The 27,807-nt window shown below is 53.0% G+C and overlaps 1 protein-coding gene across 2 annotated transcripts in view; it reads left to right on the top strand.

Moving 5' to 3' along the window:
• Positions 1-27,807, top strand: part of USP43 (ubiquitin specific peptidase 43) — a 183,937-nt gene that overhangs the window by 135,338 nt on the left and 20,792 nt on the right. Inside the window, exon 8 of one of the 2 annotated variants that reach the window (XM_054047868.1) lies at positions 3,083-3,188. In XM_054047868.1, the coding sequence (XP_053903843.1) occupies positions 3,083-3,188 (106 nt within the window). Of the gene's footprint in view, positions 1-3,082; positions 3,195-27,807 lie in introns of both variants that reach the window. The other variant, XM_054047867.1, reaches the window with a different exon arrangement.

The following is a 27,807-nucleotide window of genomic DNA, read 5'->3' as shown; positions in this document are numbered from 1 at the left end:
TGGTGTCTGGGTAAACGATTGAAGAATGCTCCAGAATTGGGATGTGTCTGGGCTGGATGAGTGTTATTTTAATAACCACACCTAGCTCTTGTTTAGCCCTCTACATCTGTAAGTGCCGTACACAGGAGAGTAAGTATTGCTACGCCCATTTTGTGGATGGGGAAACTGAGGCACAGACTAGGGCGTGATTTGCACATGATCATGCAATAAGTCATTGCTGGGAATGGGACCCAAGAGTCTTGCATCCTACCCACGTGGCTGTGCTGCTTTCTCAGAGAACTTAGCCTGACTCACAATCACCCATGTTTTAGGAAAGTTCAGGGGTCAGTCCACAATTTGTGACTGACCCCAGCCCTTAGAAGGGGTTGAACCAAAACCCTGGATCCGAAGTCTACATCTCAACACCGTATCTGTGTTGTTTGGATCTATTCTGGGCCCTTTCTTGTGTGTTAGATACATAGTGTGAGTGTCAATAAAGAGACAATAGTGAGTCTTGTCAGTTAGAACGAGGGTTTTCGGTGCGTGTCCCTGGCTGTTCCGGGAGATGGTTGACATGCAGGGCCAGGCATGTGCAGAGGAGTGATAGAGAGACAGAGGCAGGTATGGTATATACAGCTCCTGGGGTATGTCTGTCCAGAGACACAAACAGAAGCATGGGTTTTGTGTAGCTCTGGCAATATCAGACCCCCACACACCTCTTCCCGTAATACTGAGTGAAGCACCGAGGTTTGGAGAAGTCCCCAAAGCATGCCTGCTCATCTGATCTGGGAGTTCCCTGGGAACAGCGCAGGAAGCAGAGCTCTGTAACTGTTGTGACTACTGTGGACTATACCTTGAATTATTCCCCAAGGACACTGCTGAGATAGGCAGCCATTTTGTGTTCAGCTGGGTGCAGAACATGCCAGAGGAGATACACACACACCATGCTCTCTGATGGGCTCTGTCCTCTCTTGATTTGCTTTCCCCTTAATGGAAACTCAGAGTCATTCTAGCAACAGGCAGCTATTTGCTCGTTGCTCAGGCAGGATCCTTGCAAAGGGGCTCGCTGGATTGCCAGCGCCAGCAGCTCCCACAAGAACAGTCTCAGTGCTTCTGCTCCAGGTTGCACCTGGAAATGGGAAACCTCGAGGAGTGTGGGCATAAGCGAGAGCTGAACTGATCAATGGGGCCTCAGGCAAGGTTGGGTTTGAGCCCTGGGCCAGGTTCTCCTCAGCTCTTGTCTGACCCACCCCTCTTTGCTCATCCTGAGTCTGGCAGGCAGGTGAGAAGCAACATTGTCCAAAGTCCAAGCTGGGAGCTCAGCTATTCAGCGGGTCAGTCAGTGATGCAGTGGGGACAGGGGCCATAGCGCCTGCCCCATCGATGCCTCCCCTCCTGTGCTGGCTGTGAATGTCACCAGGAAAGATTTCTTAGCACTAAAAATGGCCCAGCAACAAAACCATGACCTAGCAGAGAATGGTCTCCTGGCCCTTCCCATCTCCAGCTGCCGGGATCCTACCCTGGCACCCTTCTGTTAGGGGCTGCTGGCCCTCCAGACACGTTAGCAATACCCCTGACTTTCAGAGGTCTCTCCAGCACGCACAGACTCCTCCCTTGATTCACATCGTGTCGTTGCACCCACCCCAGGCTGGGTACGGTCTGCGAACACGGCGTTCGGTCTGGGGCCGGGCTGAGTGCAGGGGTTTGGATCCATCGGTTGGTTTCCCGCTCGATGGAGAACGCTATGGCCCAGTTTGGAACATGCCTCTGCCTCCCCCTTCCTGCGCCCCGGCCCAGCCTGCTCGGCATCTCCGGAAAGGCAGGCGCCGGAACAAGTGGGCAATGAAGCAGAAGCTGGGGCTTGTTGGAAGTGATTTTCTTTCTGTTGCTTGGCCCAGCAGTTGGGCTATCATTAAGCCTGGAGAAAGCAGGCATTCTGGCACGCTAATTGCCTCCTCTGGATGGGGCAGGGCTCCAGGGAGGGGAACAGAAGGTGGTGCTGCTCCCGCAATCCCTGTGCTGGGTCTTCTGGCCGGGCTGGGCCATTCGGCCCCCAGCGACGCTAAGCCCAGCCCATATTTCTTTTCCTTTCAAGCTGGTTCTCGGGCCGAGGGGGGGAGCGGCTCAGCGTGCCCCGCTAGGAGCTCTGACACAGACTGCTGGCTGGCGGGCCGCCATTGGCTGGTAATGAATTCGCATTTCACATCACAAATCCCATTAAATACCATTCTCTGTGTGCTCGAAGCTGCTAGTAAAACATTATCGGCTGGGAAATGGCTTGTCATGCGCCACGCTTTATGGAGCGCAATTGAGTGGGAAGCACTTGGACTTCACCCAGACGGGCCCAGCGTGGGTGTGAGCCCTGCTGTCCCAGCAGCCGTGGCCAGGTGATCCACTTCCTACCCACTCCAGCCTCATCATAGGGCTTGCCTCCTCTCGGCTGCTGCGCTGCGCTCATGCATCCTGCGCTGCATCGCTCGGCGCTCGCTGAAGTCCTCAGCTAGCCTGGGGCAGAGCAGCGGTCCCATGTAGCCGGGGAACCTCCCTCAGAGCCTGAATGGTGCCGAACGCTTAAAAAGAAATGCAAGAAACTCCCCAGTGGATGGCTGTGGGAACCCTAGAAATACCCTATTTCTGCCACCTTGTCTTCAATCTTGCAGCGATCGCTAAGTAACAGGTGGTTTTCAGAAGGTAGTGGAGTCTAATGGTTGGAGTGAAATAACGGGTGCCCGGACTCCTGGGTTCCATTCCGGGATCTTCCATTGACTCCTTGTGTGCCTGCTCTCGCTCCGTCTGCGTTTATCCCTCTGACAAATGGAGGCAGTAATTCAGGATACCCAGTGCTGTGCTCTGACTGCTAGGCAGTGCTTCCTCTCTGCATGGCTGTGTGCTTTGGGGCTCCCTTCTCCCATACCAGCTAGAGCCCCTGGGATGTATCCTAGCACACCGTGGGCTTTCACCCCTGAACAGGAGAGGGGATGGCCAGAGACGTCTGAGAGGCTCAGCGAGGGGTGGGTGCCCATTAAGGAGATGGCTCCTGCCCGGATTGGCCAGTGATTCCTTTTCTAGCACTGTCTCCAACCCACTGTCTGTGGCTTTCCAGGTTTGGCCCCCCACTGCTGACGAGAGAAGACAGAGCCATCTCATGGGAGCAGCTCCAGCAGTGTATCCTCAGCAAGATGCGCTACCTGATGAGGAACGAGGCTCAGGTACAGGTCAGTCCATTCCCCTGCTTTGGGTGTGTTGGTGCCAGACGGGATGGGGAGAGGGTGGGACCTGCTCACATCAGGGCACTGCCTGGGTTAGCGGCTCAGGAGCAGCTCCCAGCATGCTGAAGGGAAAGGAAACCTGCCTGGGGAGAAGCGTTCCCAACCCCCTTCTAACGAATCTCCTGCATTGCGATCCCAACTCTCCTCTCCAACGCGTCACTAGGGAGGAATTTGACTCACCAGGCCAGATTCTGCTCTTATGTTGGTGTAAATCCGGAGGAACCCATTGGTAGCAGGAGAGTTTCTCTAGACTTACACAGGTGGAGATTCATGGATTCCAAGGCCAGAAGGGACCATCGTGATCCATCTAGTCTAACCCCCTGTGTCACAAGGGCCATGGGACTGCCCCAAATAATTCCCAGAGCAGATCTTAAAAACATCCGCTCTTGAGTGAAAAATGGTCAGGGATGGAGACTCCACCCTGACCCTTGGTAAATTGTTCCAATGGGTAATTGCTCTCACCATTACAAATGTGGCCGTGTGGCTCTCAGCGCGTACTCTGCCATCGTGCATGCATGCAATAGATAAAACAACAGAAGAGCAGGTGCCATTAGCCCTTTCTCCCCCAACCTTCACACCAGTTTCTAAACCTGTTTTCACAGCCCAAGAGCTTTCTGTGGGGGCTGAAATTTTCATCATTTGGGCAAAGTCCCTTGGCCGTGTCTACATTCTGGGCGAGTGGGGGCTGGGAATGGGAGATGTCATTTTCTCATTTAGAAAAAAGAATTGCAAGCACACTTCCGGCTGCTGAGGTTTGCTGCGTGAAACCCAGCACACGCGGCTGTCCTGAGCACCAGGGCCCTTGCATGGTTGGAAATCACAACAGTCAGGCTCGATTTAACAAAGATGGGGCTCGGTTGAAAATTGCACACTGAGCATGTGCAATAGAAAATTTCAGGGGGCCTGATTTGCTGCCGCCTGATGATGTCATTTCTGGCGGTGCAAAGGGAGTGGAAAAGGCCAGCAAATGAGCATGGCACGATGGAGGGAGAGCAGGTCCAATGCACCTCTATGTGCAGCCAGCGGAGAACAGGTTCAGTGCACCTGTGTGTGCAGCCAGCTAAGTACGTGTTCATTGATTCAAGGAATTTACAAGCTGAAGGAGCAAGGAGTTAACAGCCAAAGCCCCTTTGCAGCTCCACACGGTAAGATGCAGTGGGAGCTGAAACCAGGGGGAAATCGCCTGGTGCCTGAATTTATCGTGTAGAGAGGGGCAATCTTTGCAGCCCCAGTGTGAAATCAGATGACACCAGGCAATTCTGGCTGAGTTTTGCTCTGAGAATGACAGGGGGTTTAACCTGAAATTCAGTGCTTACAAATGGCAGAAAAGGACCTGGGGATTACAATGGATGAGAAGCTGGATATGAGTCAGCTGTGTGCCCTTGTTCCCAAGAAGGCTAATGGCATATTGGGCTGCATTAGTAGGAGCATTGTCAGCAGATCAAGGAAAGTGATTATTCCCCTCTATTTGGCACTGGGGAGGCCACATCTGGAGTATTACGTCCAGTTTTGGGGCCCCCACTACAGAAAGGATGTGGATACATTGGAGAGAGTCCAGCGGAGGGCAATAAAAATGATAAGAGGGCTAGAGCACATGACTTATGAGGAGAGGCTGAGGGAACTGGGATTATTTAGTCTGCAGAAGAGAAGAATGAGGGGGGATTTGATAGCAGCCTTCAACTACCTTAAAGGGGGTTCCAAAGAGGATGGAGCTCGGCTGTTCTCAGTGGTGGCAGATGACAGAACAAGGAGCAATGGTCTCAAGTTGCAGTGCGGGAGGTCTAGGTTGGATATTAGGAAAAATGATTTGACTAGGAGGGTAGTGAAGCACTGGAATGAGTTACCTAGGGAGGTCACTTCCACCCACATCTACTCCCCTGGCTTGTGAAATAGGAAGTGCGACATTACGTGCCGTGTAAGCTTTTATTAGCTGTGGAAACGCAGACACAATCTCTAAGGTGGCTGTGGCTAGATTATAAACTTTTGATCTATTTATTAAAGCATTAGAAACCCCCCCGAGGGGGGAAGATGAATTTTAAATGTTACATTAATTTTTGTGCCTGTTAATCTCCTTTCATATTCGTTCCGAGTGGATAGCATTTTAATTAAATTATAGCTTATTAAATCATCATCGGAACCCAGGAGGGACCCAACATTACATTCCTGTGCAAAATGAAGATTGATTATTGCATCCAACTCCAAAGTGGCCTGTAGATGCTTTGCTGAGTTTATTCCCAATGTGAAGAGCTCTGGGGATGAGCTCAGAAGAAAATCTCTAAATCCAACTTCGGGCCTTTCGCTCTGGGTAGTTTTTGAAGTTGGAGTTATCAAAATACACTTCTACCCCGATATAACGCGACCCGATATAACACAAATTCAGCTATAATGCGGTAAAGTAGTACTATGGGGGGGGGGGGAGGGCTGCGCACTCCGGCGGATCAAAGCAAGTTCAATATAACGCGGTTTCACCTATACCGCAGTAAGATTTTTTGGCTCCCGAGGACAGCGTTATATCGGGGTAGAGGTGTAGTTTTATTTCCCCACAAGCAAGCAGATCCATGCCCGAGAGCTAGCAAAGGGAGCCTTGATTTATTCCTTAGGCTTTGTACACACTGGACTGGAACCCTGGGCTGCTAGGGCAAAAAGGCAAAAGCACCATAAGCCACAGTCTGCACTGGTGCAGTTTGAAAGCCGGGTACACTGGACTGGTGCAAATTGGGGCACTGATGGAGCTCCCCCCTCAGGGCAGGGCTGGATGTCATGCTGGTAAAACAGCTCAGCCAGGTCTCCTCCACAGGTGCCCCCACCCCAGCACTAGCACTGCTGAGCTCTCTGCCCTGAGGGTGCCCTGGCTGTACACGCACGTGGGGCAGCTGCCCCTCCTGCTGCTCATGCTGCGCCCTGTTTTTAGCCCTCTATCTCGATGGGAGCCAGCGCCGGTTCATCTCCTCACGCTGGGAATTACCCTCCACACCCAGCCCCCAGTGTGGACATACCCCTATCCTGCATGCCCTGCCTGTGGGTTAATGGAGCAGGGCCCCCGAAATGACAGACCTGAAAATCCCCAGTGATGCAATCATCCAGGTCTGTGTTTGATCTGGGGAGAGCTCCTCTTGGGGCGTGGAACTGCTGGGGCTGCCTGGCCTGGCACAGCCTGGTGTAACACCAGAACAAGTCCAGGGACCTCAGGGGGCTGACAGAAGGGGTCGCTCTCATTGAATAGCTTTGGTTACCCACTGGCAGCGCACCAGATAGACTCAGAGACTTTAAGGCCAGAAGGGTCCATCACGATCACTTAGTCTCACCTCCTGCACATCACAGGCCACAGAACGTCACCCACCCACTCCTGTAACAGAGCCCAGCCTCTGGCAGAGTTACTGAAGACTCCCAAGTTACAGAGAATTCACCATTTACACTAGTTCAAACCAATGAGTGACTCGTGCCCCATGCTGCAGAGGAAGGTGAAAACCCCCCAGAGTCTCTTCTCATCTGACCCAGGGGAAAATTCCTTCCTGACCCTAATATGGCCATCAGTGAGGCCCCATTGTGACCCTGAGCAGGGCACAAGCTGGATGCGAGCAGTGGAGATTTCCCCACATGGAGGGGAATGCCCTGCTGATGTAAACCTGGGCAAGGCAGCTTCTGCACCAGTCGTCCCTCGCCAGCCATGACACAGGAGGAATAGCCGGGGAGAGGTGCACAGGGGTATGGGGAAGTTCTGCTATGCTGATTCTTCACTAGCATAAGTTGGAGCAGCACTTAGGCTGCTCTAACTCACGCTGGCCTGGTGCAGAATCAAGGGGCTGTAACTGGCCCCTCCTCGTACCAGTAAACACTCAACAGCCATCACCCTAGTCATCGGTGGTAACTGCAGGTGCCACCACCTCTGTACTGAGCAGAACTCGGACACGAGTGAATCGAGTCTATACGGTGCCTCTCATCTATCCCTGAGCAGGTCTAGGTGTGGTCAAACCAGATCCTAGGACCGCTAGCATTCCCGTCCCCCTCTGACTTTCACAGCGTAGTGTGTGTTGCGCTTGCAAGCGGCGGCTGGAAATCCTCAGGCAGACACCTCCCAGATCGAACACAGCAAGTGTTAACATTTAAGAACCAGAGATACAGGAAAAATCAATCAAGATCTTGGCCAAACGCTCTGTTTTCAGCCCATCAGCCCTATTGGCTTCCACTCCATTGGGACTGCACAGGGCTAGGCTAGGGCTGTTTTGTCTCCCACCCGGCTACCAAAACCCTTCTTAAGAACAGGAAAAATGCATTGATTTTTCTGACTCTAGGATTTCCCATTGATCCATCATGCCTTCCAAAGAAAATGAAAACCTCCCATAATGCACCTAGCCTATTGTGCAGTACAGCATGGTGTGTGGGGGGGGTTTCCTTCCTGACCCCTGGAGCAATCAACTGGTGCCCTGAAGCATGAGATCACCTTTCCCCTATCTTAGCACATAACCACAAACACTGATATATTGTCTATGAAATTTGCGAGGCCCTATCTGTTCAAACCAGCCGCTTTAGTTGACTCTGATCTTAGCAGCAGTGAAGGCCTTTCGTTAGTTCTAAACTGGACCGGCGACTAATTCCATCAAGTGGCTTCATATTATGGGATAGCACAAACAGACAGGTCTGATTGCTTTCCTCTGTACCCCTCCTGGCTGTAAATACAGCACCTGAGTCCATTTCCTGCTCATCTCTTTCCTTTTCGTCGCGCCAAGCGGCAGTTCAGTGCTGCCTGCCCACCGCAGTGCTCTCCGAGTGGAAGGCAAGTCTTTTCTGTGTGCTGACCTGCCTTCCCCACAGAAACACCAGCAATTCCTCTCGGCCGGGTGATGGAGAGAACCGAGGGAGACGTCCTGCCGCTGCTTGACCTGAAAGAGTCAGGGCATGTTCCCCACCAAGCCGGGGTCCGTGGGATGCTGGCTGGGCCGAGCCAGGCTGGCTTGCTAGCTCCAGTGGTTGGGATTTTGGGTTTGTGGCCCATGAAGCATTAATGAACTGGTTTGCCCAGGCCGGCTCAGGCTGAAATGAGCCAGTGAGCCACAGGACCATGTCCTCCCCTTACAGGGCTTTCGACAGCCTTTCGTCTGGAGATAATGAGACTTCTTGGGTGCATTTGAGGGAGGGAGCTTGGAGTAATGGAAGGGTTCATCTGGAAACAGCAAACTCATGAGCCAGCAGCCAGGAGCAGAGCAGACCTACCCTGCTTTGAGAGGGGGCAAAGCAGGGGTGCCATTTAGTGGGGGAACCTGCCCCCCCAGGTTTGCACCACAGCAAAGTGTAAACAGTCCATGCTCTTCCCAGGGGGAACCTGAAGCCCTGAGTTGTGGTCTGAGAAGCTGCTGTTGGCACAGGGCTGTCCCCGAGGAGCTGGACCAGCACCTCCCACCTCTCCCCAGCTCCGGGAAATGTTTCCCTGGCTGTGTCGGCTGCTCCGTGCCCGGGAGCAGGAGAGCTGACCCCCCTGCCAGCCCCCGCAGCCAGCAGCAGCGCTAGCAGCCCTGGGACCAGAGGGGCACTCACAGCACTTCATGTGGGTAAATAGCTCCTTGTCACCGAGCTGATAGGATGAGAGCCAGGAGAGAGCAGTGTCTGGCTAGCCTTGGCGGAGAGGAGACCTGATGAGTCTCCCCCACAAAGCTGAGCAATTTTATTTTCAGTGTAACAGCCAGTGCTGCCCTTAGACGTTTCAGTTGCTCCTGGTGGAAATCAGAGGAAGTTATTGTACATAGTTCTGCGACTCAATCCGACAATCAAACGTTTTCTTTCTTGAATTAGTCTATGGACCCGCGGGACTTTTTTTTTTTAACAATTCATGGAGAGCTCGTAATGCTGCCAGGTTGTTACAGCCTTGGAACAGGTCTCTTTACTAACTTCCTTGATACATGAGTATGCCCTTGAAGTGACATTGTTTAGAGAGCACATTTTCTTCATAACATTTAAGATGTATAGTGTCATACTATGTTTTTATTAAGGCACGGTTGAGAATCATCCAGTTGGGTCGCTGTAGATACGTACTCAGGATTTCTATAATACATTATTGAACGGAACAGTTTCCAGAGGCTAAAACAGGCTTTTAGATCAGTCGTTTGTAAACGCAAGTTCAATTTTTAAATTCGGTTTTATGTTTTGAATCTTTGCACCTTTGGTACCTTGAACTGAAGTGTGTTTTCATTTGTGTTGGAGAAATATCAGATAAATAGATTACAATGTTTCAGACTTTATTTCTAAATACTGAGTAACTTCATAGGAAAAGAAAACACATTGCCATTGGAAAAAGGTGATAATATTTTTATCTACTGGAAATACACCTTCAGGTGTCTTAGAGCTGATAGGAAACCCATGTTGGCCAATCTTTTGTAATATTTTCTTTCCAATTATTACTTTAAAAGCTTTTAATCTTTCCTTTTTTTTTAAATTAGTGCCAAAATGAATTTCTTCTCTAATTTGTTAGTTATTCCATGTTTTAGAGGAATGTTTATGGGGAAACTCAACTACTTTAGACGTCATAACTTTTTAATGAGGAATGAGATATACAAATTAAGAGTGCATATATTTGCTTGCTTATAATTTTCCAGACGGTAATATAAATGAAAATAAAGAAGTATGTGGGTGTTTGAGGGTGATTGGTGCGATGTTGTAAGGACAATGATCTTGAGTAAATATTCTGCATGAATTTTACTCAATGGTTAAAGTTATTAGTTCTTGTATTAAGTCTCTGAAACTGATATAGGAAAGTAAATGCAAAGTAATGCACATTGGAAAACATAATCTCAACTATACATACAAAACAATGGGGTCTAAATTAGCTGTTCTCACTCAAGAAAGAGATCTTGGAGTCATTGTGGATAGTGCTCTGGAAACATCCGCTCAATGTGCAGCGGCAGTCAAAAAAGTGAACAGAATGCTGGGAACTATTAGGAAAGTGATAGTTAACAAGACAGAAAATATCAGAATGCCTCTATATAAATCCATGGTACTCCCACATCTTGAATACTGTGTGCAGATCTGGTTGCCCCAACTCAAAAAAGATATATTTAAACTGGAAAAGATACAGAAAAGGGCAACAAAAATGATTAGGGGTATGGAACAGCTTCTGTATGAGGAGAGATTAAAAAGCCTGGGACAGCTTGGAAAAGCGATGATTAAGGGTGGGGATATGATAGAGGGCTATAAAATCTTTACTGGTGTGGAGAAAGTGAATAAGGAAATGTGATTTACTCCTTCATATAACAGAAGAATCGGGTCAGCCAACTAAATTAATAAGCAGCAGGTTTAAAACAAACAAAAGTATGTATTCATACAGCGCATACTCAACCTGTGGAACTCATTGCCAGGGGATGTTGTGAAGGCCAAAACTATAACCGTTCAAAAAACAACTAGATAAGTTCCTGGAGGATAGCCCCATCAATGCCTATTAGCCAGGATGGGCAGGGATGTAACCCCATGCTCTGGGTGTCTCTCACCTCTGTTTGCCAGAAGCTGGGAGTGGATGACGGGATGGATCACTCGATGATTGCCTGTTCTTTTCATTCCCTCTGAAGCACCTGGCATTGGCCACTGTGGGAAGACAGGATACTAGGCTAGATGGACCGTTGGTCAGACCAGTATGTTCTTATGATACCTCAAGGTTTCGGATTGGGAATATCTTGCTGTGTTATCTCTGGATTGTTCTAAATTTAATGTAAATTTAAAATATGGCATTAATTGGTGTTTGTATATATTTTTTATTTCTTTATATAGGAATTAGATACAGTGTTCTTGTCAGCTAATTTCTAAGTTATTATCTGGAAAAAAAAAACACCTAGAGTTTTCAGGTGCCTAAATAGCCTTTGGAATCATGGCTAAAATCCCACGCCCCCTCAAAAAAAATCTGAAATGGTGTCCCAGGGCAGATAGCCACGCTGGGGGTCCTTGTCCCTTTCCATAGGAAGGAGTGGCGGAGCCATGAACTAACATATCCACTGGCCAGTGTGTGTTCTCTGCCCACACTCTGTATCTGATCCAGTGAGGAGGTGAGGCTGTTATAGCTGGCTGCTATGAGACATGATCCTTTAGCTCAACCTCGGAGCTGATGCTTTCAGCTCTAGAGGTCACAACCAAGATGGCTGCCACCCAGTGCTCTAACGGCAGACGGGCTGGCAGAGGGGGCTACGCTGGGCTGCTGTGACCTTCTGAACTGCACTGAAGGGGGACAGTGCTGCAGAGAGGCAGAATCAGCCTCTGGTTGCTTGTTAACAGAGAGCAGCTGATCCGAAGGCGATGGAGAAACAAGCACTTTGCCAGGACTCAGCCAGACTCCCACTTAGGATTCCAGAGAGGCTGCAAAGCAGAGATGGGGTCCCTCTTGCTAAGCGCTGCCCATGTGCTTATGATAGGGAGACAGGTCTTATTGCTAAAATGAGGGAGTGAGAGTTAGGACTCCTGGCTCTGTTCTCAGTTCAGGTACTGACTTGCTTGGGCAACTCAATGCCTCTGTGCCTCGGTTTTCCCATGTGAAATATGGGGATGGTAATGCTTACCAGCCTCACAGCTTGAGTGGGCTGTAAGAGTTAATTAGTGCTGCTATAGCACTTGGAGATCCTCTGATGAAAGGCCCCTAGATAGCAATGGTATTATTCTCGTGACGCATCCGTAACCACCGAGGAATTTCACAGGCATCACTGTGTTGCTTGGAACGTCACGACAGCTACAGGGAGAGAACTCAGGCCCTCCAAGAGCACAGCTCCTGCTACCACTTGAGCTAAAAGAGAATCTCCATTTGCAGTTATCAATACAGGGCCTATGGCACAGAGCAAGCAGTTCTGATCTCACCAAGTAGAGTGGGGGAGATGGCAGTAGTTACACCTAAATACACACACTAGCCAGTTCATTCCAGTGCTGCCGGATGAGCTAGAGCAGACCCCAGTGCCCACAGGTAGCACCTCCTTCCCTGAACAAATTCACACAAACCTAAGTAAGATAAACTCTGCTAATAAAACACTCCCAGTTCTGGCAGGCCAGATGGGTGGCTGAGCAGGCAGCAATTACAGGAGCCTTCAGAGGATGACGGTCAGAGGTAAGTGTTTGCAATAGCTTCCCCTGCTCTCCGAGAGCAGAGTCCTCCAGGGATGTCTCCTTATGAGCGGCAAAGCTAGCAAAAGACAGCCCACAGCACTGCCCCAGCCTTGCCTAGTGAGGCCAACGTCCAGGGGAGATGGCAGGGCCTCTCCCTCCTGAGTGGTGAAAGGAGGAGCTGGTATTGTTTTAAGGCAGGGTAATGTGCTTGGACCCACGCTGCAGCGCTCCAGTCCCGATGGCCAGTCACAGGGGGTGTTTCAATCTGGTAGGGTTGGTCCAGGCCCATCCCTGGAGTTGTAGATTTTAGGGCCAGAAGAGACCATTGTGATCTCTGACCTCCTGCATAGTGCAGGCATCCAATCCTCTCTGCCTCCGGCCCATTGTCAGAGACTGGGACGTGGGCGGTTGTGCCTCGTGGTTGGGGCAGGAGTCAGGCCTAGTAGTTGGAGCAAGAGTCGGTAGCCAGGAATTGGAGCCCAGGGTCAGAGGCCAGCGCTAAGGGTCAGAGCCTAAGTCAGGAATGGGAGCCAAAGGTCAGAGCTGGGCAAGGCAGGAGAAAGCCGGGGAACAAGCAGGAATTATCACAGCCATGGGCAAATTCTACGAGCAGCTGCTGAACTGCGGCTGGGCTTGAGAGCCAGTCTGCTGACTTGATCCACCAGTCCGGCGTTGGAGCCGGTCGGGCAGCCTGCTGCAGGCCAACTGTGCTCGTTAGGTTGCCGGAGACCGGCTCTGTTGCACCTGATCCTTGCCACCCATTGCTCCTGGGTGAGCTATGCAGATCATTTAGGAAGACAACCAGTGACGAAGGCCCCAAGTGACGGAGAACCCACCACGTCCTGGGGTATGTTCTTGCAAACCACCAGGAATAGATCACCCTGATGGGGATGGGAGCATAGGGAGACTCCTGAGCTGTCTCTCCCAGCCCCCTGCTGTCAGAGCCAGGCCCTGCCTGCCTCAGGGATGTGCCAGGCACACACAGATGCCCATGCCTAATGTGAAATTGCACACCCTCCCGATGCAGCAGGCCTCTCAGCGGAAGCCTGAGACGCGGATCCATCTCGCTAGATTGTCACGCCTGCAGCTTCGTTACAAGTGTTAACCTTGGTGGCTGCAGAAGGCTGGAGTCAGCGAGGGCATGAGGACACGTGGCGCATCAGGGGGTGCTGTGAGGCTGCCGTGCCCCAGGGTCTGAGGTTAGTCTCATTTATGAGGCGAGGGCCTACGGGAGATTGTGCCTGCTGCACGCAGCAAGCGTCCCGCTTTGCAGTAATTAGTAATGTCATTAATAAATAACATCTGGGATTTATAGAGCACGCTGCACCTGAGAGAGCCCACGGCCCTGCACTGCTGCTGTGGCTGTTATTAGCGTAGTCTGCAGCGAGCACTGTAATAGTAACAATACTTGTCATATGGGAAGAGAGGATCCCTGTTGTGAGGATATAACAATCAAAGAGCGCTGCAACAGGGATTGCCTCAAAACCTCCCTTCTAACAGGTAGTGCTGCTGGGAGATGAAACGTGGGTTCTGTACACACCATTGCAGAAGGCTTGTTAAGAGAGGCAGGCTCTGGAAAGTGAGAGGACCTAGGGTGTGGGCTGAGCTGTCCTGAAGGTGGAGCCACAGGAGCAACCAAACATAGGGAGAAGGTTTGAGATGAAAATGATGTTGCCTAATTGCTAATTTTTATGTCGATGAAGACAACCCACAGGGAGGGACGGAGGTTTGACTCCGGGAGGTGGTTTGTGTGTGTGCTGATCTCTAAAAGTCATTCCCACGTGTGTAAATCTTTGAAGGCTGGCAGGGTCAGGCCAGGGTTAGCCATGTGGATACACCAGAGACCCAGGTATGTCTACACTGCAGGCGGAGGTGGGATTGCAGCACACGTGGGCCTATCCACACTAGCTTTGATCTAGCTAGATTGAATAACAATAGTGAAGCCATGGCATTACGGGCTAACCGGTCGAGTACTCAGGGTCTCAAGCAGGCTAGGCCTAGATCTCAAAGGTATTTAGGCACCTAACTCCAACTGGAATCAATAGGCTACCTTTCAGGATCTGGGCCTAACTAACCCTCATAACAGCCCTGCAAGATGGGGAAACAGAGTGATGACGTTACTGGCCCAAGGCTACAGGTGGGACTTGGCGGGAGAGCTAGGATTAGGGCTCTAGTGGTTAGGACTCATCTGCCTGTCAGAGGGAGAGCGTCACGGGATCTGGCTGGAGCCTGGTGGTTTTCTAACAGCATGTGAAAATGTCCAGGCCAAGATGGAACTTCTGCTTTGTCAAGATTGTCTGTCCCAGCAGCATCCATAGTGCAGGGGGCAAAATCCTCACCGAGGAAATACAGATCTCTGCGCCCGCAGCCAATCCTGGGTGGGTTAAAAACCTACCCTCTGCAGTACATCCTTTCAAGGGTAGCGGATTCATTTCTAAATCTAGGGCAAAACTCCGACTTTGGTTACACCGCTGTCACGGAGAGCAGGAGCTAGCTCCCACCGGGTTAATGAACTCCCAAGCAGTTTGATTCTCTTTTCTTTTAGAGAGGCAGGGCTGCCTAGTTGAGAGAGTCCTGGGATTTCTGTGTACTATTCCCAGCTCGGGCACTGGCCTGCTGGGTGGCCTTGTGAGAATCTCTGTACGGTTCCGTGCCTCAGTTTCCCCACCTGTTAGGTAGCTGTAATGAGAAGCTCCTTTGTGAAGCACTTTCAGATCTACTGGTGCAAAGCTCTGTATAAGAGGTCGGCATCATTTTCTTTTTGCTTTAAAAAAAAAACGCTCGTGAGTTCTCCATTCAGTTTAACCAGTGTTGTTTTTCTGGTTTTTAAAAAAGGAACCTGAGTGACCAGAGGTATCAGCTCAGCACAGACAGTTTTTTGGGGGAGGAGCAGGGCCTGAAGAGCCCCGTGTGGTTTCCTAAATGTGTTTATTTGTCTCTGTAGTTTGGGTGGCTGCGGTTTTTCTGCGGTTCTCACGTAAGGCCAGAAGCCCTGTTCCAATCATTTCGGAGCCAGCCTGGGTATTTTTCAATTCTACCTTTGGGAGCCCAGTGAGGGAAGAGGTTTTAATTCCCACTGCGCTTTCTGCTGTGCAGAATCCCAACCCCATCAGACACAGGAGGGCAGTAACCAGGGAGGGATCTCAGTGCTCAGGGGGCATTGATTCAACAGCTGGTGCTGAATTAATGCCCGTTACCGTTGGTTACACTGTAGCTGGAGGTTAGTGCTGCTAGATCAGGAATGCTAAGGGAAGAATGAAGCCAAAGTGCAGAGTTAGTAACCCGCACATTTTAACCCCTCGAATGTGCTTTCTGTGCCATCAGCCTGGTCACACAAGCCAGCACATCAACTCCTCTATCATCTCCCAACTATCGCTAGCACCTGCAAGGAGAGCTGGGCGACATTTTTCAACCCAACGGTTGGTGGAAAACGCAGATTCGCCATCACCAAAACTTTTCCTGAGTTTGTGTCGATTTGGCAAATGTTTCAGTGAAAAAAACCCACTACCTAAAAATGATGAAAAAATCCAAACATTTCACTTTGACGTGTTCAAAACAAAACTATTCAGTTGTTTGATGGAAACAGCTTTTCATTCCGAATTCCCCTTAATTTTATTTTTAAAACATTTTAAAATGTAAAGAAAAGCTGGAATCTCAAGGAGACCTTTAGTTTGACCCAAAACAATTTTTTTTACTTACTTATAATGTAAACAGACAAGACAGATAAATGGTGGGAGGAGAAACTGAGGCACAGATCACAGCAGTGACTTGCCCAAGGTCACCCAGCAGACCAGTGGCAGAGCTGGCAATAGAAGCCAGGTCTCCTGAGTCCCGGTCCAGGCCTGTGCTGGGAGTAACAGGAAAGTACCGGAGCGTAGGATCTGGGAGCCAGGTGGGGGCGGGAGCCCTGTCCGGTTGCTGGGGAGCCCTTGAGTGCAAGTAATTACAACACTGTCTAGCATCCATGGGCGTGTGGCAGCAAGCCCAAGGGATGCCTGAGGAGAGCCCCAGCGTCTGCCTGCGGTGCAGCCCCTGGCTCCAGCAGGTCCAGCCTCAGCATCCTGGCCAGCAGGAGCCGGAGTGACCTTGCAGCCCTGGAGGGCTCGGGCTGGGAACACGGTCCTGTGTCACCTGCTGTTTGTTACAGGGTGTGTGAGGCCGTTTCGGCTGAAGAGGATTGTGGTCAGCCAGCGAAGGGGCGGTTTGGAAACAGACACAGCCAGGGTCTGGCCCCTGTGCCCATGCAGCTCGCTCACTGCACCCTGCAACGCCCCAACAGAGTGGCATGGAGGAGGGCAGCAAGCAGCACCACACTACCCTCCTGGGGTCCGCCAGGAAGGGCTGCCTCCTGGGTGCTCTGAGTCAGAGCCCCCCGGACAGGGACAGTGGGGCAGAGCTGTCCGGATGTATCCCCTGCCCCAGGCAATGGGAGGGTGTGATTGTGAGCACTTTGCTCCACTGCAGCCTCCCGAGTACCCCAAGTGGATGTGGCCCAGGGGCTCCACGTGGCTCTCGTAACTCAAGGTGCCTCCCAGCTACTGCTGAGGGCTCCATTGTTCCGGGCACGGAGAGATCCAGGCTTGTGGTAAAGCTCTCATGCAACGGGGTCTCCACCGCTTCCCCGGGCAGACTCTGGCCAGCCGAGCTCATCTAGGAAGTGCTTTGCTGCCAGTCAGATGAAATGCTCCTTAATGCCCCTCCCGGTATTTGCTGGAGTGCTGCCCGGTCGCACTCCGCTTTCTCTCTGGTGTCGAATGGGGATCCTGGCACAGCCTTCCTGCACGGGGGGCTGGGAGGAGAAACACCCTTCAGAGGGTGAGGGGGGCTGCAGCAGTGTGGGTCACCCCTTACGGCTGGCAGGGCTGAGGCCGGCCAGCCCTGATTGCAGAATGAGCCACAGCTGGGAGAGATCAGGGTAACTGTCCTGTAAAGGGCAGCAGGAGGCTGCAGTGGGAGGCACGTGAGAGCTGGCTGGGCCACTACAGGGGCTGGAGAAGCGCCCAACAATGTGCTTATTAACACAACACCCTCCTTCCCCCCCACCCCCAAGTGAGCAGCGAACCACCTCCAATCAGTGCCATGGGTAGGAATAGGGTGACCAGACAGCAAATGTGAAAAATCGGGATGGAGGTGGAGGGTAATAGGAGCCCATATAAGAAAAAGATCCAAAAATCAGGACTGTCCCTATTAAAATTGGGACATCTGGTCACCTAGGTAGGAATCAATCCCACAGTCTGGTATTCATCTGTCTGCGCAAGGCAGGGACATAACCCAGGAGTGAAGAGCAAGTGTTGTGAGTTCTATGGCCCTGTGAAGTGATGGGCCATAGGGATACAATACAGCCCCAACTGTGTGGGGGGTTGGCATGATGTCATCGGGTCCTGCTACACAGCAGCTTGGCGGAGAGAACATGGGCCATTCATCTTGGCCAGGGTGAAGGAAAGGGTTAACCATGGACCCATGTCCCTAATCAGTATTTGCTTCTTGGTAAGACAAGAGGAATTTCATAGATTGTAAGGCCAGAAGGGGCTATTAAATCATCTCTGACCTACTGTGCAGCACAGGCCGGAGAACCTCACCCCATCCATCCCGACACGCTCCAGTGCACGCACAAGTTACCTTTTACACACACAACCCAGCTGGGTCGGCTTCCAAGCTGGCTGCAGGACAAGCCCCCTAGCACTGATTTGAAACATGGCCCCGGGGCTATTCTAAAATTAAAAAGACAAAAGAAAAGCAGAGATGCAGGGAGAGGAGCTGATGCTGGGAGAGGGGCTGACGCCAGGAGAGGTGCCCTAGAGGGAGCGGTGCCATGGGGCACCGTTATTCCCCCAGGGCCTCCGTGGGTTGAGATTTATCCATGTACCAATGCAGGGCCAGCCCAGGGAGCGGTGAGTGAACGCCCGAAGGTTGGATGCTTGCTCTGCACGGCGGGCCTGAATAGCTCATGGGATGAGGCTGTCTGGCTGTGCGGCTGCTTACGGGCGGTGTGCTGGTCTCTCAAGAAGATCTCCTTTGTCATGGCGTTTGGGCAGCTCTGTTTCCCATAGGAACCCGGAAGGGCATAGGCGGCTGAGGGAATGCAAGCTGATTTGGGAGGAGATAATCCAGCCCCAGGAAAGGCCCCTGCCTGGCTGGAGATTGGGGCTGATGGTCGAGTGGACCCAAAACCCAGGGAAAGCTGATTGTTCAGAGTACAGTGTAAAATGCCATGAGCTGTGGGTCACCAGGAAGATCACCGGGGCCTCTGGGCAGTCCTTGCCTGCCCCCTCCCTCTGAATCCTCTCTGATTCTCTTCACACCCCTCTTCCCACTCCCTCTTCCCTCCATTCTCCTTTGCTTCTGCTCCTCTCCCCTCAGCCGTGCAATTGCTCTGGGCAGGCGCTTGTCAGATAGTACGCAAGGTCGATTAACCTTTGTAATTCGCCTTCCCCCCTCACCAGCTTCCAGCCAGATGGAAGTCGACGAGTGAGCGGCAGGAAAGGCGTGTTAATGAAGTGCCGGCGAGCGGGCCGACGGCAAAGCTGTCAAAGTCTGCCAGCCGCACGCTGCTTTCGTGGGCCGGGAGCTGCATGGGGCTCACCGCTGGGATTCGGCAGCACTCCTCAGACAGATGGCATGGAAGAGCGGGCAGGCATGCAAAGGGGATTGGCTGCGGGGATGCGGGAGGTGGGAGAGGATAGAGCCGTCTCCCCTCATGCTTGGCTGACTTGCTGGTGACTGGTTAAAAGCCCCTTCAGACCGCGCGTGACATAAAGACTGGCTGCTTTAAGGCAGATTCTTCACTCATCTGCTGTGGGAAAGAGGCTGTCTGCAGCTCGGGAGGCTAGGGCCAGCGGCAGTGACTTCAGTGCAGTCCCAGCCAGGACGGAGGGACCCCAGCGACCTAGAACAATTAATTACTAGACGGGAAGGATGTTAAGGTACTGAGCTGGGGTTTGGGGGACTCTCCAGGCTGTCTGCCTGGCCCTTGTCGCATGTGACCGTGGGCAAATCCCTTTGGCCCAGGGAGTTAGGTGCCTACGTACTTCAAGGGTCTGGGCCTTAGTCTGTTCTCAATTTCCCATCTGTGTGAAGGGGACAGTAACACCCCTTCTCCGGCCCTTGTCTCTGGGCCAGAGCCTGTCTCTTGCTGTGTGGCTGCCCAGTGCTGTGGGGTCCTGAACTCAGATGGGGCCTCAAGGTGCTACTGGACTAGAAATAATGGGGGAAAGTACGCACCAGGACTCCTGGTTGGTGGCAGCGATGTAGCGGGCACTGCTGGGTGTGGGGCTCCTGGCACTTGCCACGTACAGACTGTCCATGCAAACCAAGGGCTGGGGAACTGCAGTGTACTGCCCCTGATGTTCTCAGTGCCCATCCAGATGGGCATGAGCGTCTGCCAGGGCTAAGTGTCCCCTCGGCCCCCACCTTTGGGATAAGGCTGGGGAGAGGGGAATTTCCCTGCAGCAATCCCAGTCTTCGTCCTGAGGGGGTGAGAGATCAGGATGTGCTTTCCCAGGTGCACCAGAAACCACCTGTCCCATGGGGCAAGCGGCAGAAGATGGGGCAGAGGTGTGGGGCAGGGCACAATGGGGCGGGGCCTTGGAGCCCAGGACAAGGCATTTGAGCTTGATATACAAGGCAGCAGGAAGCCAGCGGAGGGAGCAAAGGTGTGGGGGGGTGATGGTGGTGGTGAAGAAGACAATCTTGACGTGACATTTTGGGCAGCCTGGTGGTGGCTTGTGGTGGGTACTGGGAAGAGCAGATAGGAGAAGGCTGCAGTAGCCCGGGGGGGGCAACTGGGGGTCAGTGGCTTAGCCACCAAGACACGTGGGGAGATGCCCATTCCCTACAATACCCACTGCTGGCGATTCACGTGTGGAGGCCGGTATGCAACCCCCACAGATAAATACCATGGGGGCCACAGCGCGATGGCTGGCAGGAGACTGTGGGCTATGTAAAGTCATTGGGACTCATCTCGTGTGTGGGTTGGGGTGCAAAAGATCATTCCATATCTCTGAGGGTCTAGTCCCCCTAACTGCTGGGGTTTTGCCGTCCTGTGGAAATCCGAGCACTGCCCCCTCTGTCCAGGGCACTTCTCTGGCCCCATTGCCATAGCATCTGAGCTGCTCACAATCCTTAACGTACTCGTCCTCACCCACTCCTGTACAGCTGGACAGTGCAACTATCCCTGTCCTACAGGTGAGAAACTGAGGCATGGAGAGACTAAGGGACCTGGCTATAGTCAGACAGGAAATCAGGGGCTGGAAATTCAGCCCAGGTCCCCTATGACCCAGGCTAGTGCTCTAACCACTGGACCATCCTTCCTCTGATCCCATTCCCCTACCATCGGTCCGGTGAAGCAGAGCCTTCTCCCCAGGCAGGAGCAGAGCAGTGTGCCCCGACACAGGCCAAGGGCCGCATTCCTAGCTGGCTGTGCTGGGAAGTCGGCCAGCAGCACAGGTCCAGCCCAGGTGCCCTTAGCTGGCTGACATCTGCTCTAATTACGGGTAGGGATTTGGGGAAAGCCATGTATTTCTGAGCTGCACTATATGCCTTGCGGAGCCCTCTCTGCCTCAGGCTCATACATATTCAAGCTGGCACAGCGTGAGTCTTTGAATATTCACATCCTGGCCAGGGAAGGGGGAAGCTTCTTACTTTCTTTCCGTGCAGTTTGCTTGTTGGGAGAACAGGACCTTCCTGGTGCCCACGATGAGGGCAGGGTAGCCTGGCCCAATCCACCAGCAACGCATCAGCTGGCATCTGAGTTACAGTAATGTTCTCCCTAACTCAAGGGCCTTGTGCTCAGAAACGCGCTGGCGACAGGCGTCGGACTGAAGGCCTCTCGTCAGCCCCAGCTCTGGCACAGCACAGGCAGACCTGACTCCGCTGCTTGGTGCTCGCGGGTGCCCCTTTGCCATGTCCAGGGAGCTGCTCTTCACCTGAGAGTCTCTGCTGGCTCAGTGCATTGCAGAGTCAGAGGCCAGTCATAGAGCTTGGCTCCCAAACGTCAGGGGCTGGTTAGAGCCTTCAGAGCCTGGCTCTCCTCTCACACCAGTGCCACACACCGGGGTGGGCAAGTCAGACCCGTCAGCTGTGTTGACCTGGAAGCAGGTGAAGCTTGGCCATACCAGGACAGTCCAATCTGTTTCAAAGGCTGCCTGCCCGTTAGTCGGGATTTAGCACAAGCCACATGGTCTTTAAGTGGCTGGGACTTTCCTAGCCGTCTCATGCGATGTCCGAGCCAAAGGCATTCAGCTCCATTCGGAGACACGTGGAACATTTCGGCGTGTGTCCAGCACTAAGCAGGGTGGAGCAATCACAGGCCATGAATGAGCCGTCCGTCTCCTGGAGCGTCTCCCCCAGGAGATGTTGGAAAAGTTGAGGGGGGAGAACCCCGCCGGGGGCTCCCGTTGCCCCAGCCAGAGCTGGCTGAACGATGAAAAAAGAGTCACTAATAAACAGGCCGACTTGGCCTCTCTGGCGTCAGCGGGATCATATTCACCATTATTCACTAGGACTTGGCCAATCGCCGGATCCTGGCTCCGTTCCTCTGCCGTATCTCAGAGGCCCTGGATTAGCCCGTCGCACAGGAGATGAAGGCCGTTTCCCTCATGCCGGGTTCCCTCTGTCTCAGGGGTGGCTGGGCCTGGTGCTGATGGATGGTGGGTGTCTTTGATCATTTCTCATCCGTGTCATTGTTTGCACTCGGGCTGTTTCATCTCCTCCTGTGGAGCTGGAGGACCGATCTGTCACGCGGTGCCTCGAGGCTGCCTGGCTCTGGTGCTGCGTGCGCTGAAAATCAAGCCAGTGCCTGGCTGCCTGCTGCAGATCAGTGCATGCCAGGGAAATGGGCAGGGGTATTTTCTGAAGCGCCTGGATCCTCAGAGCGCCAAATAATGTCCTGGGGCAGGAGCATGGGTCATCGTCATAGTAATCATGTGCCCTTCCCTGGCACAAGGACGAGTGAACAAGAACTTCCACCCAGCACTAGAGCCCACCCAGACCAGCGTGCAAGACAGACTGAAGGGGCGATGATGCCAGCTGCCGCTTTTCATGTGCACGTTGGCGCTCAGATTCCAAGGCTGGGGCCAGCAGCTCGCAGAGCCCCGTAGCACGGGTGCTTCTCAATGGGGGCTCACTCCACCGAAGTGAGAGAGGAAGGACATGCCAGTGCGTAGGGTAACTCCCCCACCCCCATTTCTGACCAGATCTAATGATTCGTTATAGGTATTACCACAGTGTCTGGAGGCTGCAGTCAGGATCAAGGCCGCATTGTGCTAGTTGCTGTACAAATACACACACGCCCTGCCCTGAAGAGCTCGCAATACTCAGTCGCACCAGCTGTTGGCCACTGGCCCAAAGGGGAATGACAGTTGGCGTGAGAGAGGCCCATTGGTGTATCTTTCCCCACTGGATCTCATCTCATTTCCCCTTTCTTGGGCTGGTCTGATCCCCGGGTGCTAGGGACAGTGGAACCATCAGAGAAATACGGCACCTTCTGAAGGAGTGGAGATGAGCATCTCTCTGACTGAGGACTGAGCACTCAAGCACAGCATTACTGGTTCTCAGCCTGTGCTGGGTAGCGTCTAGGAGGAGCTTTGCTGTTTCCCAGTCTAGACGTTCCCACCTTCCCTTTCCCTACGTGAAAGCCCCATGTATGTCTGTCCCTCTACAGCTTGTACTGTACGTCCTCAGGCCTTCTGCTGCCCCAGTCCTGACCTTCTTTCTCTGTCTCTGTCTCTGAGCCTTTCTTCCACAGAACCTTTTCTTTGCACCGTTGGCAGATGCCCTCTCCAATAGATCCAGAAACAAGGACTTTTTGGTGCTCTGTGGGGAAATATAGCAAATGGCCTTGTTGGATCCAGGAGGGCCCAGCTTCAAATCCTCCTCGGTTTAGTCGGGAATGGCGCCTTTCACTCCTTACCCAGACCCGGGACAGATTCGTTCCAGGAAATGCAGCTCAAGTCCCATTAACCTTATTTTGCTGGTTTTTCTGCATAGGTTCCTGCATCGCTTCATTTCTCTGTGCACCCATTTCTCCGTATATAAAATGGAGATGACACCAAGCCCCAGGAGATCCTTGATGGAAGGGGCTTGCAAAATCCTGGGTAATATTATCGTCAGGGAAATGTTCCATTCTTTGGTTCAACAGTGAACATTTGGCAGCTGTTTCTCTCTCCCACCTCCCTCAGATTGGCACCCACATCCCATGATTCCCTGTTGCATACACCTGAGCCACGACTGGGCAGACCAAGGGAAACTCCAGCCTTCCCAGGGCGTACATGGGACTGCTGAGGTGCCTTGGGCTTTGTGCAGAAGGGGGAATTTCAGCCTAGTGCCCTAGGCAGAGATGAAATTGGCACCTCTGGGAACTAGGCCATTTGGTTAGGTGCCTAATTATGGACTTAGTTACCTGCCTCAGTGACTTGCTTGAGGTCATACCGGAAAAGGACAGAGCTTTCCTGTGCCTCTTCTGCAATCCCCTTAGCACTGCCCCTCTAGATCTGCCTTGTCTCTGCACATTTCTTCTGGGGGCTAGGTAGCGGTGACTGGAAGAGGATGTGGTTCTGTTGCTGTCTACCCCCCCTTCTCATGGGGACTTGTCCTCTGTTTAGTGCAGGTGCGGAGTGATAGACTGGGTAACATACTGCTTGTTCTGCCAGGGAGACGGTCTGTTCGATCGCTCTCTGCTGGTTGCTTTCCTTCATCTAATAGAAAAGCTATTCAGGTATTCAGACTGAAAGTACCTGGGGAAAGTGTAACACGGTCACTGCGTCCAGACGGGACCATCCCATTCACAGCCTGCTTGGGCAGCGGGAACCCACCCCTCAGTTTTTTCGGACCTTGCTAAAATAGCTTGTGCAAACCTGCAGTGCTTCTCTGAGCTGTGGGAGTCTAACGCCTCGTGTGCTGTGGATGGGGGCTAGCGCTGTGATGTACATGCCCACGGGCTGGATGAGTTCTCTGTGCATGACTGGGCATGCTAACCAGACTCTTCTTTTGCTGTCATTAACTCCCATGTGCGACTGTTCCTGTCAGGTATTCAGAGCAGCCAGCAAGGACCTTCCACAACGGCTGTAGGCAACTTTGCCTTCTGGAGTTCGTCTATGGGGTTCCTCACGAATCCTGGAGGATGCTCTGCTAACTCACACGGCCCCTCCCAGTGCAAAGATGATCCAGTACGGCTTCTGTGGGATATGCCCACCCGCTGGCTGGGGGATGTGATTGCTTTCATCGAGCTCGTGCTGAAAAGTAGCAGCATGGGGGGGTGGCACGGGCTAGCCACCCATGTACACACCTAGGCTCTGGGATGGGATCACCCTTGGGTAGGTAGTCCAGGCCACCACAGCCACACCGCTCTTTTTAGTGCACTGGCTCAAGCAGAGCTAGCGTGTGCCTGTCTGCCCAAGCTGGGAATGACATCGCCCGGCTACTGTGTAGACGTGCCCCCAGTTCCTGCAGGGAAGGTTTTTGGGGCTTGGAATGAACCGTGGAGCTCGGAGCGAAGGACCTCCTGCCGAAGTGCCGCAGATCACGATCGCGGCTTTTTTGTTTGGCTGGTTTTTGTTTTGCGAGGGGCGGGGGTGGCTGCTTGGGGTGGCAAAAACCCTGGAGCCGGCCCTGGCTGCAGTCAGTGGGTTAAGGAGGATCTGGCCCATGACGTGTGGAGAATTTGGTCAGCTCATTCCCATGTGTGCTGGGAGAGAGCAGGCAGCGTCCCTACAATACGTCCAACCAGGTGCTTTCAGTGATAAAGGAGCCTTTCCGTTTTCTATAAGCTCCTGGCTGGGTTCTGTGCAGGACCTTGAAAGCTATTAAAAGGTGAAAATTGGATTCTTTTCTCCCCTTTGAAGCCAGTGGGGCTGCACTGGCGTCGCTGAGAGCAGACTGTGTCTCATACCATCTGAAGAATGGCTTTTGACCCTAGCGCATTGATTGTGCTACGAGGCGCTATTTATACTGCAGCAAATCTGGGCGTGGGGGATGGAACGGGAGGTCTCCAGCACTCGTTCCCAGATGGAATGCGGGAGGCTATGAGATAACAGCACACACTGTTCATATTGTACGTGTCAGTGTCCGGTACAAATATTAGTGAATTAACCCTCGGAACTACTTGCTGAAGCGGGTAAATAGTGTCATTCCTGTCTCATTGATGGGGAAACCGAGGAACCTGCAAACTGTGCCTCATTTTCCTCATCAATAAAGTGGGGAGCGTGAGCCCTGCCTCCCAGAGGGTTGTGAGAGGGAAATACTTGAGTGGTTGCGAGTGCTTTGAGATCCTGGAAAGGAAGGTGCAGTTTGATTGCTCCGTTTTCGCACCAGGAACGGCTGTGCTGCTGCAGGGAGCTGGGCCGTGTAGCTGGGGCACGCGCTCTGTCTCTAATGCGTGTTTAGAGGAACGTGAGATTACAAGCTGAATATTGTCACCCTAATGGATTCATTTTGTCCCCGCTTCAGCTCTCATTACAGTCCCTGTCAGAAGGATGCGGGGCCGGCGGTAATGAAAGCTGGGATGGATTGGCTAATGAAACGCCGACAAAATATGACAAAACATCATCACTGGGGGAGGGAGATGGCCCCAGATGAATCCGCTCACATGACAATGGGCTGCCCCAAGACATCACGAGTGAGGGCGCCGTAGAATCCATCCGGGGGCCCATCTGGCTGAGCAAATGGCTTCGGGCACTTACTTCCGCTTCGCTGTATGTGGGCCCCCTGCAGGGGATGGCTGTTTGGCTGTTCTAGCTGTATTCCGGTAGCATCCAGAGGTCCCAGCCGAGCCAGGGGTTGTAAAGACACATGGCCACAATCCCTGCCATGAGGAGCTTGCAGGGGAAACAGAGACACAGAGATCCCATCCCAGTGCCTAGCCACCAGTCCCCATTGGGTTATACGTGGACTGGGATGGGAGGAGACACCTTGTGTTTGGCCCATTTTCCAAGTGACTTTAGGACCGATGAGCAGTGCCAGGCTGGCCCAAAGCAGCGAGCGAGGTGGGAGAGACTCTGTGTCTTATTGTCCAGTCCTTAGCTTCATCCACTGCCACCTGGGCGCTGCCATTGCTTCGCCTTCTTACCCCGCACCAGCTCAAGTTCACTTCCCTAGTCCAGCCCTGCCCGCGGCAAGACTCCCACTGATTCCAGCGGGCCCAGATTCCAGCTGAGCCCGAGTCATGTGTTAACTTGGCAAGTTTTCCCGGGAAGGGAATTTCAGAGCCCGGACTGGGGCTGCAGGGCCAGAGCTGATGGTTCCGTCTTTGCTCAGCAGAGACTCAGGGGTTGCTGCGGGTCGGGAGTGAGGAGCATTGGCAGCGCTGTCTGAGAGTGCTAGGGCGGGAGCAGTTCGGAGTGCTGGGGGTTGTCTGAGAGGCACTGGCAGAGCTGTGGGTGGGGGCCCACGGCTTCTGTCGGCAGGAGTGCTGCAGCTCGGGACTGCAGCACACTGGCGAATTTACAGGGGGGCCCAGGAGTGAAATCCCGCTTGGTGTTGAGGTGCGCTGGCCCACGTGTGGAGGGGCCCTGGGCTGGACTAGCAGGCGGGGCTGCAGCACAGCCTGGAGGGATGCTAGCAGAGGGGTGTGAGAAGCTTGCACAGCAGCTGCGTGTATTTACAACCTTTGCAGCGCGGTACCATTCAGCCTCTGTCGTCCCCACAATACGAGAGCCGGTGGAGTCCGGGTGTTTGAAATCCTCCAACAATCTTCAATTGCTTCAGCTGGCCGGATTAACGCAGGTGAAGCACCTGAATTCCCAGGCAGCTGGGAGGTGAATGCACGCACTGAACCCAGCGTCAGCCCAGAGCCGGGTAGCGTGTCACCTAGGTCAATCCCCCAGCCGAAGTGCGGCACGAGTGAGCCCCGGGAGCGGCTGAGGATGAGCAGCCAGGGGACACCAGGGATTTTTTTTCTGGACATTGATTTTCCGTGACGGGTGAGGGGACGGGGTGTTTGCCTGAGTCAAAGGCAGGCCATGGGGTTCCAACAGAGACAGCCAATCCCAGCATGCAATGTACCTTCTCCATCCATGCAGCGGCTTGCAGGAATCAGGCCATTAACCTGGTGCCTCCTGGCCCTGTTTTATCCTGGGTGCGTCCCTGACTCCCCCAGTGTGCCGTGTCAGCCAGAGACACCAGGCTACGCTTCCTCTGAAATATGGCATAGCAGTTCGCTGGCAAAGACTGCGCTCCTCCCCAGCAGCAGCCGCATTTCTCCTGTGGTCTGGCAAGTGCTTTGAGTGGGAAGGTGCTGTATAAATAAAGGTAAGTTGGAGAGGCTGTCCCAGGAGGGGCCCCATGGCCCCCGAGACCAGCTGTGGTTGTCTCGCAGCTGGTTCTCTGGGCAGGGCATCCTCGTGGGGCAGCTCTGCTGGGGCTGCTCTTTCATTAGTGCCACCCCATGTGTCTCCTCCTCACAGCCTGCATGCCACACATCTCACTGCCCTGCCTGACCGGTCCCTAGGCACCTCCTGTTCCCGCTCAGCCCTGTGGCCCTTTGTCAGCCCCGGTGCCA

This window comes from Malaclemys terrapin, chromosome 13 (assembly GCF_027887155.1).
Source record: "Malaclemys terrapin pileata isolate rMalTer1 chromosome 13, rMalTer1.hap1, whole genome shotgun sequence".
Classification (NCBI taxonomy): domain Eukaryota; kingdom Metazoa; phylum Chordata; order Testudines; family Emydidae; genus Malaclemys; species Malaclemys terrapin.
Note: the sequence above shows the minus strand (reverse complement) of the source record. Positions and strands in the feature narration are given on the sequence as shown.